The sequence below is a fragment of the Oratosquilla oratoria genome, chromosome 29 (genome assembly GCF_046742065.1).
Source record: "Oratosquilla oratoria isolate Oo_2021 chromosome 29, ASM4674206v1, whole genome shotgun sequence".
NCBI classification, from domain to species: domain Eukaryota; kingdom Metazoa; phylum Arthropoda; class Malacostraca; order Stomatopoda; family Squillidae; genus Oratosquilla; species Oratosquilla oratoria.
The window spans coordinates 27,595,050-27,605,416 of record NC_134805.1 but is presented as its reverse complement, the minus strand read 5'-3'; the positions used below and the strand labels follow the sequence as shown (position 1 = coordinate 27,605,416).

Below are 10,367 nucleotides of genomic sequence, written 5' to 3'. Positions count from 1 at the left end.
GAAAAAGGAAGGGGGTGGAGTTATGTTCCTGACTAAGAAGGATATAAACGTGAAGTGTGTCACATATGGAAAGAATACAGTAGAGATGATAATGATGGAAGTAGAAGACAGAGATAAGAAGAACAGAAAGTTTGTGATAAATTATGTGCCCCCGAAAACAGCCTCATGGGAAGAGAGTGAACATAAAAGTATGTTAGAGGACACAAAGATAGCATTAAACAAGATAATGGAAGAGGGAGGAAAAATAGTTATGATGGGCGACTTTAATTGCAAAGAAATCTGCTGGGAAGAAATGACAGTAAAGGGTGGAGACGGCTCATGGGGAAACGCTCTACTTGAGATGGTTACTGACCATACAATGACACAATGGATACAGGAGAACACTAGGTATAGAAATGAAGAAGAGCCATCGAGACTAGACCTAATAATTACATCTGAACCTAGAATAGTGGACAAAATTGAATATAAAACACCAATAAGTAAAAGTGACCACATATTGATTGAACTGGAACTTAATGAAGAAAAATATATGAAAAGAAATGAACAATATAGAAAAGGAAGAATGATGTATGAAAAAACAAACTTTGATAAAATAAGAGAATTCTTTCAAAAGGAAAACTGGGAAGAAATATACAAAGAAGAAACAACAATAGAAGAGAAATGGAATATTTTGACAAAAATTTACAAAACAAATAGTGGAAAAGTATGTCCCAAGACAAAAACAAGAAAAAGAATATGTAAAATGCTGGTACAACAAAAGTTGTAGGGAGTTAAAAGACAAAAGAGACAAAGCCTGGAACAGATGGAAAAAAGACAGAAGACCTGAAAAATGGAAAATATATACCTGTTATAGAAATGAATATGTACAAACGTGCAGAGAGGAAAAGAGAAAATATGAAAAAGATATCATAGAAAAGTGTAAAGATCAACCAAAACTATTCTACAGATTTGTAAACAATAAACTGAAAAACAAACAAGACTTGGAGAAATTAAGACAAGAGGGAGTTGAATACACTGAGGAAATGGAAATGGCGGAAATTATGAACAAACATTTTAAATCAGTGTTTACAAGGGAGAACATACAACCTGAAGAGAACGAATGGAAAGAGAAAGTCCCCCCTATGGAAGAAATAGAAGTAACAAAGAATGAAATATTAACACACTTGAGTAATCTTGATGTCAGAAAATCGCATGGACCAGATGAAATAGCAAACTGGATACTGAAAGAATGCAGGAATGAACTAGCAGACAAAATACATAGCATACTAAACAGTTCCTTGAAAGAAGGAAAAGTTCCAGAAGATTGGAAAAAAGCAAATATAGTACCTATATATAAAGGAGGAAATAAAGAAGAACCTACCAACTATAGACCAGTCTCTCTAACAAGTACAATAGCAAAAATTTGTGAAAGAATTATCAAAAGTAGATGGGTAAAATATTTAGAAAAAAACAAAGTGTTAAATCCAAGGCAATTTGGATTCAGACAAGGACGATCATGCGTCACCAATTTAATATGTTTCTATTCAAGGCTAATAGATATAATACAAGAAAGAGATGGATGGGCGGACTGTGCATTTCTAGACCTAAAGAAAGCTTTTGACAAAGTACCACATAAGAAGTTGATTAAGAAATTAGAAACTGAAGGAGGAATACAGGGCAAACTACTAAATTGGATGGAAGACTTTTTGCAAGAAAGAAAAATGAGAGTAGTGATAAGAGACCAACACTCAAAATGGGATGAAGTAATAAGCGGTGTTCCGCAGGGAACAGTTCTGGCCCCAATAATGTTTGCTATATATATTAATGATATGGATGAAGGAATTGAAAGCTATATGAGCTTCTTTGCAGATGATGCAAAACTACTGAAAAGAGTGAAAACTGAAGAAGATTGTGAATCACTACAGAGAGATCTAAATAAAGTACAGGAATGGAGTAGGAAGTGGGAGATGGAGTTCAATACAAAAAAGTGTAGTATAATGGAATTTGGAAAAAGCAAAAACAGAATAACAGGAGCATATAAATTGGGAGAAGAGGGAATAAAAAAAGTAGAAAATGAGAAGGACCTGGGAGTCATTGTTATGAATAATATGTCACCTGAGAAACATATAAATAAGATTTTTGGAGAAACTTATAATTTAATAAGAACAATCAAAGTTGCATTTACATACCTGGATGAAGAAATGGTGAAGAAAATCCTAATCACCCTGATAAGACCAAGATTGGAATATGCAGCAACGATATGGTCACCAAGTACAAAAAAATGTATAAGAAAACTTGAAAGAATACAAAGAGCAATTACAAAATTGGCACCAACACTCTCAAAACTATCATATGAAGAGAGACTAGAAAAACTTGAACTACAGACACTAGAGCAAAGAAGAGGGAGAGGAGATTTGATAGCTATTTACAGAATCATGAAAGGCATGGAAATTACTGATAGAGAGAATCTGATAAAATGGGATGACAGAAATACAAGAGGACACGGAAAGAAAATAAAAAAAGACAGCTATAGAAGAGATTTGAAAAAGAACAGCTTTCCTCACAGAGTAATAGACAGTTGGAACAAGTTAGATGAGAAAGTGGTGTGTGCAAAAACAATACATGAATTTAAAAATAGTTTAGATAAAATGAGATATGAAGACGGTACCCCACGAGCATAGCTCCCCTTCCCGTAAAATACAACTAGGTAAATACAACTAGGTAAATACATATATATATATGTATATATATATATATATATATATATATATACATATATATATATATATATATATATATAACATACATACATATACCAAGGCTTTTTCCCCCTTACAAGGGAGGTAGCCAAAAAGGAAAAGGCATAAAATCATTCCCATCCATTCCATCCCTGAATACACTCCACACCCCTCCACCCTCCCTCTTATCTTAGCACCTCCTGGATGACGGGTCATCCCTGCACCATGTCCACTGCCCTGGGTCAGAAGCAGTGTCGCAAGACACAGCACATCCACAGCAAGGCCGCTTCATTAAATCGGCGACCCCCCCCCCTCTCCGTCCCCCCATGCATATCAGGAGAGGACGGGGAGAAATCCCTTCGGGCTGCGTCAAATTTTGCTCACACATACTACCTCACCCCCCATCCCCCCGCCCATTCCACCTCATGCATCACAACATCATCCATATACAACCATTTTCCATTCACCCCTGTCTTCTGCCCTCTCCCGTCCTTCCTCAACAGACATTCCACTCTTCCGCAAAGCCCCCTTCACCCCATCCATCCACCTCATCTAGGACGTCCCCTCCCTCCACATCTGCCTTCCACACCTCTTTTAGTAGTCTTCCTTCACTCATTCTTTCCATGTGTCCAAACCATCCTAATATTCTTCCATCAACCCTATCTCCCAGCTCCCTTTCCACCCCTGTTCTTCTCCTCACCTCCTCATTTCTCACTCTATCCAGCCTAGTAACCCCCATCATACTTCTCAGACACCTCATCTCAAACACATTCAAACTCCTTCTCTCTTCCTCTCTTATGTTCCATGTTTCTGCCCCATTCAGTGCTGTTGGCACAATCACTCCTTCATACAGTCTCCTCTTAGCATCCATTCCCAAATGTCTATTCCTCATTACATTCTTCAATCCACCAAGGCATTTACTCTCTTCTCTCAATCTACATTCTACCTCCACCTTCACTCCACCTTTTCCTGCCACATCTGCACCCAAGTATCTAAAACTATCCACTTCCTCCAGTCACTCTCCCTTAATACTCACTTCCAGTCTACTGCCACTTTCACCCCTTGTACATCTCATTACCTTACTTTCACCTACATTTATCTTTAGATTTCTTCTATCACATACTCTCCCAAACTCTGCCACCAACTTCCTCAGTCCCTCCTCCAATCCTGCCACAAGCGCAGTGTCGTCCGCAAACAACAGCTGGCTCACCTCCCACTTTTCTCCATTTTCTTTAACCACCTCCAATCACTGACCCACTATCCTTACATTTACCTCTCGTACTACCCCATCCATGTATAAGTTGAACAGCCAGGGTGACATAACGCATCCTTGACGAAGTCCCACCTTCACCTCGAACCACTCACTCTCTCCATTTCTAATCCTGACACAAGCTCTACTACTCTCATAAAAACTCTTGACAGCTCCCAAAAGCTTTCCTCCTATCCCATATATCTGCATAACCTCCCACAGTGCCTTTCTGTCTACCCTATCATAAGCCTTTTCCAGATCCATAAAAGCCCAAAAAACAGCCTTACCTTTTCCTATAGCTTTCTCACATATCTGTCTTACCACAAAGATCTGATCTACACAACCTCTACCCGTCCTAAATCCACACTGTTCCTCACCAATTACTCCCTCTGTTCCTCTCCTAATCCTCTCAATCAAGATCCTCCCATAAGCCTTCCCAACTACACTTAACAAGCTAATCCCTCTGAAACTACTACATTCACACTTGTCCCCTTTTCCCTTGTAAAGTGGAACTATACAGGCACTCCTCCAGTCCTCCGGCACTCTGCCCTCTCTCCAGCAAACATTAGATAACCTCACCAGCCAGTCCACCATCGCTGTACCTCCTTTTTTTAGACATTCTGCATGACATCCATCCAGACCAGGTGCCTTACCTGCTTTCATCATCTTAACTGCCTTCACTTCATCCTTCCTTATTTCTCCTCCATTTTCCTCACTCATCACGGTCATTTTCTTAGCATTTCCCACTGCAACTATCTTTCCCTCCCTATCCTCCTTCACATTTAGCAACTCCCTAAAATATTCTGCCCATCTTTCTCTCACTGCCTTCTCTTCCATTATCATCTCTCCATCTGCACCTTTTACCTTTTCTTCTCTACTTGATTCGCCTCCTCTTCCTCTCTTAATTTCTTTCCAAAACATCTTTTTATTACTTTCAAAAATTTCTGTCATACTCTTACCCCATTTCACATCTGCTCTCCTCTTTGCCTCCTTTACCTTTTGCTTTACTTCTCTTTTATTTTCTTTGTACCTCTCATATGACTCCCTCGTCCTATTTTGTAACCAATCTGTGAAAGCTCGCTTCTTCTCTTCTACAACCTTCTTTGTTTCCTCATCCCATCATTCACTACCCTCCCTTCTATTTCCTCCTGTCCTTCTTGTTCCACACACCATCCTTGCACACTTTGTGACTCCCTCTTTGAACCATCCCCATTCCTCCTCCACACCTACCTCTACTCTATCCTTCACTCCCTCCCACTTCTCCTTCAGCTTCTTCTTGTACTCCTTCTCCTTTTCCTTTTCATTTAAAGAATTCACTCTAAGCACCTCCCTACCTTTTGTCCCTTTCCTCTTTCTCCATCTATCCTCCACCCTCAACTTACTTTCCACCAAAAAATGATCTGATATTCCCCCACCCTCTCCCCTTAGCACATGTACATCCTTAACTCTTCATATCATAATCCTATTTACCATTACATAATCCATCAACGCTCTATCTACCACCCTTCCCTCCACCACCCTCTCCCATGTGTACTTATGCTTGACTTTCTTCCGAAACACTGTATTTGCTATCATCAACTCTCTTTCTAGACACATTTCCACCATCAACTCTCCACTACGATTCTTTCCTGGAACTCCACATTTCCCAACCACTCCATCAATTGGACCATTTTCTACCCTAGCATTAAGGTCTCCCAGTACTATTACATTGACATTTCTCCCTAAATCCTCTATGCACTCATTTAAATCTATCAAAAAGGTCTCCCTTTCTTCTACACTCTTCTCACTGCCAGGCCCATATGCACTTACAAAGACCCACTTCTCCTTTTCCAGTTTCACCTTCATCCACATTATCCTTGAGGAAACCTCCTTCCACTCCACTACACATTTACCTATCTCTTCACTTACTAGAATAGCCACCCCTTCCCTCTCTCGCTCTCTCTTCACTCCTGATAACCTCCCACTTACACTCCCAAACTTACACTCACCCTTCCCTTTCAACTTAGTTTCACTCAAAGCCAACACATCCATCTTTACTTTCATCTATACCACATCCACGACAGCGGCGGCGCCAGGAATTTTTAGTTGGGGAGGAGAAGGGGGGGCTGAGCAAAATTTTTGGGGGCTAATAGTAATATGATAATACACATATATTATCCTCATTTCAGGGCTAGCACTGATGGCTGACAAATCTTTAGCCCTGGCAATTAAAAATTCCACTTAATAAAATTATTTCAATGAGTGTTTTGAATTTTCAATTTGCTCATTTCAGTTGGGGGGCTAATGGGGGGGCTGGCCATTTTTTTTTTTGGGGGGGGGGGTAAAGCGCCCCCCCCACCCAACCCAACACACACACACACACACACTTTTGGCGCCGCCACTGATCCACGCACATTAAAACACCCAAACCTTAGGGTGCTGGTCGGAAAACTCCCAGACCCTCTTATGCCTTTACTTTTTCGTTTAGGAATGTCCCCTGTGGGGCTACAAGGAGAAGATGCCTAGCCCCACTCCCCGTCCCTTTCTTCTCGCCTCTTACGATCCAAGTGGAAATACTTGGTGGCAGTATTCTTTTCCCCCACCACAGGGAATTCCCCCACAGCAGAAAATGAATACTCAGAGAAATGGTACGGGACAGCAGCAAGGGGTTTGGGGACAGCATAACGGAGGGACAGTCGTAGTATAAAAGTGTCATCATTTCTTTATGAAGAGTTTTCCTCTATCATAGACAAAATGATGTGTGGCTCTGGTCCGTAGGGGCGCCCCATATAGACCCTAAAGTATCAACGGCATGCTACTTTGCCACAATAACAAACAGTCAATGTATATATATGCATGCATGTGTGTATGTATGTATGTGTCAACGAGGTTTATGCCTTACCTTACTTTCCCTGCCAGGTCCCTCCACAGGGCCACGTTGTATCCAAAACGGGATCCTTTCTGGGGTCCTTGGTACTCCCAGACGCCCTTGTCGCTGGTCACCAAGTTGTAGGCCACGACGCCCCAGGAACTCTTGTGGTACGGCCCCACGAGGAGGATCATAAGGAGGAAGAGGAGGAGGGGGAGGAGGTTGGCCCGGACAGCGGGTCTCGAACTCCTCCCCGGCTTCTTTCCCCACGGGGAGAACATGACCTCTGAAAGGAGAACAGGAGTCTTCAGCTCCTGTGGTTACGAACTTGAAGCTTCCGTTGCTTCTTTATCGCTCCAGCCGCAACCAACAAGTTTATTCCACTGAGCCCCAATCTCACTCCTCTGTTTTGGTTTATGAGTTATTCATTCTGGTTGCCACCAAGCGATGTTATTCAGCCGAGGGTACTCCACCCCACTCCACTTCCCTCCACATTGAGAGGGTTAAGAGAACTTCTGGGAAAGGTCACGTGATCTCCCGTAATGCCGGGGACGTCCTGTGTAGCTTCCCCTGCCACCGAGTCCCAAGCCACATAAGAGAATAAAATCACCTGGTGACAAATATTATGAAAGATTAAGTACCGATGGAGCCAATGCAGATGAATAAAATCACCTAACGATAATAAGGAAAAAATGGATCAGTTGTAGAATTTCCTCCTCCACACGCGCTTAGGGTGGAGGTTGTACAATTAAGTGTTGCTGGGTGTGGACATTCTACAGTTGATTATGGCTCGTGATACATAACCTAACTTGACCTAACCTAATCTAACCAAACCTAACTTTATTAGGAAGGTGGGAGTCTACAGCTGATCTGTATGTGTGTGGGGGGGGTGGTGGAATTCTACAGTTGATTATGGCTCGTGATACATAACCTAACCTGACCTAAGTTGACCTAACCTAATCTAACCAAACCTAACCTAACCTTATTAGGTAGGGTGGGAGTCTACAGCTGATCTGTATGTGTGTGTGTGGGGGGGGGGCTGGAATTCTACAATAGATTATGGCTCGTGATACATAACCTAACCTGACCTAACTTGACCTAACCTAATCTAACCAAACCTGACCTGACCTTGTTAAATAGGGTGGAAGTCTACAGCTGATCAATGTGTGTGTGTGTGTGTGTGTGTGGAATTCTACAGTTGAGTGTAGTTGGGATGGAGAGTCTACAGTTGATCAGTGTGGGAGGAATGGGGGAAAATCTACAATTGACCGGAAAAAGTAAATTGCCACTAGCGACAGACTAAGTTGATCCTTGTCACTATCAAGAGGATATCATACTGTAGGTCTGCAGCCAGAAGTGGTACTTGGGGGAGAAGAGGACAAATCCAAATGCTTCCCTTCGAAGTCCCACAGGATTCTGAGGACCTGTTAAGCATGAAGACATCTTCGATTTGTCTAAAGCTATTGCACGCATGTTCGCCTTCGCATCCTCTTGTTTGCTTATCTATTCGTCATGATAAATTCTCCGACATATTTCACCACCACATCTTTCCATCTATAGACGGCCGTTTAAAGCAATAGCTCAATATACAGCCGGCCGCACAAGACGATGGCTCCATATACAGCCGACTTTATAAAGCGATGGTTCAGTATATAGCCTGCCGTATAGGACGGTGGCTCGTCTACAGCCGGCCGTATAGGACGATGCCTCCGTCTACAGCCGGCCGTATAGGACGATGTCTCCGTCTACAGACGGCCGTATAAACCGACGGCTTCGTACACAATCAGCCGGTCTAGTGAATAGGCCTCGTGTTCAGCCGGCATTTTAGGCGTAACTTTTTATACTGCCGGCCCTTTAGGGGTTATCGAGTTCTTATACAACCGGCACTTCGTGGGTAACTACTACTTAGGAAGACGACACTGTAACCGGGGAGTAATGAATCCTTATATCAGAGGCGGTTTGGGTTTAACGATTCCTTATACAACCGGCACATTTGGGTCCCTCACCTTAATCTATGTTTCTCACAGGACGCGATGAGAGCAACTGAAGCTCTATCCTGTTGATGTCTCTTTCTTCTTGACTTGGGAAACGTAGGCGAGGCTTTCGCAACGCAAACACATGCACGTACACACACACACACAAGCACGCACACGCTTGCACGCACACTGCTCACCACTTCGGGCTCCCAGCCTACCATACCTCAAGTCCGTTCATGCCGCACTCTTGGCATGAAAAGTTTTCGCTGATACTGCAAGTCGTTTTTGTTCATGTTGATCAAAGGGATAGCGTATGTGTGGAACAATTGAGAGAAGCATATCTCTGGGTCGTATATCTACGATGTGGTTACATATCTAAAACCTGTCAGTCTTAAATATCTGATGTTAGTATATATATATATATATATATACATATATGTATAAATTTATATATATATATATACATATACACGCACACACACACGTATAAGTGATGGGAAGATTTTTTTTTCTTTACTGCTCTGAACTTACATAAGATTTTGATTGCGATACATTGATGATTAGGATTCACGGCTGTTTTTTGGCCCTGCACTTGGTTTGTGAAACAAATACTTTATTAACAAAGTACATGTATATTAATAAATCATCTGAATCGGAAGTTTAGAACAATATCGGGATTCCTATTGGAATCGTTGAAAAATGTCGTATAGTCCCATCACTTATATATATATATATATGTATATATATATATGTATACATATATGTATACATATATATATATATTATATATATATATATATGTATCTCAGTATTTTCTAGGTTTTTAACAAAGATCCGGTCATTCGGAAGATTATCAACCGTCAGAATGCTATCGATTTCAATATTACTTGTATACAAGAGAATATTTCATATTTTTCGAATATCATATATACGTCTTCAACTTCCACTGTACTGAGAGAATATAATCTGAACATTACGTGTACACAGCACAGCCCCGCTTGTTCTCCAAAGATACGTGCGGCCATTTCCGTTCTCCCAGCAATGCCGCACTGTCCAGAACACCTTGTGCTACGCACCCGACGATTCACTTCAGCCAAGAATCGTCCTCCCGGTGGGGTCCCGGTTGACAGTGCGTCTCACACCGGGATCCGGTTCCTAATTGAATAAAGTAGTTTGTTGCGAGAGAACATCTTTGGTGGGTCACCAAGTGTCCACACACACACACACACACTGCGGGTTGTTACTCCAACTCTCGTGGGCGGGGAGTTGGGTGTGTGTGTTTGGGTGTAAGGTCACAGCAGTACCCATAGATCGGTCATATATAAGCTCTCTTCCGGGAGGGAAATAGCTGTCGGTCACGAGTCCAACACGTGATCCAAAGACCATGGTGAATAGCACACCGCCACCACTAACCCTCCCTTGGTCCGATTTGTTCTCATTTCTCTTTGGGGATTTTCCGAAGGATGTGGAGGAGAAGGGAGGGACTGGCTGGAGGAGGAGTTTATATCAGTTTATATCCACTGCTTCATCTTTCATAATATTGAAAATTTTCCTTGTCTGATATAACCTTAATTCCT

At 41.9% G+C, this 10,367-nt stretch overlaps 1 protein-coding gene across 2 annotated transcripts in view; it reads right to left on the bottom strand.

Moving 5' to 3' along the window:
• LOC143040694 (integrin alpha-8-like) overlaps window positions 1-8,888 on the bottom strand; it is a 59,943-nt gene extending 51,055 nt beyond the window's left edge. Inside the window, exons 1-2 of one of the 2 annotated variants that reach the window (XM_076212009.1) lie at window positions 8,821-8,888; window positions 6,848-7,424 (exon numbers count right to left, since the gene is read on the bottom strand). In XM_076212009.1, the coding sequence (XP_076068124.1) occupies window positions 6,848-7,095 (248 nt within the window). In that variant the 5' untranslated portion in view covers window positions 7,096-7,424; window positions 8,821-8,888. The remainder of the gene's footprint in view (window positions 1-6,847; window positions 7,425-8,820) is intronic. The other variant, XM_076212010.1, reaches the window with a different exon arrangement.
• Between the last annotated feature and the right edge of the window lie 1,479 nt (window positions 8,889-10,367).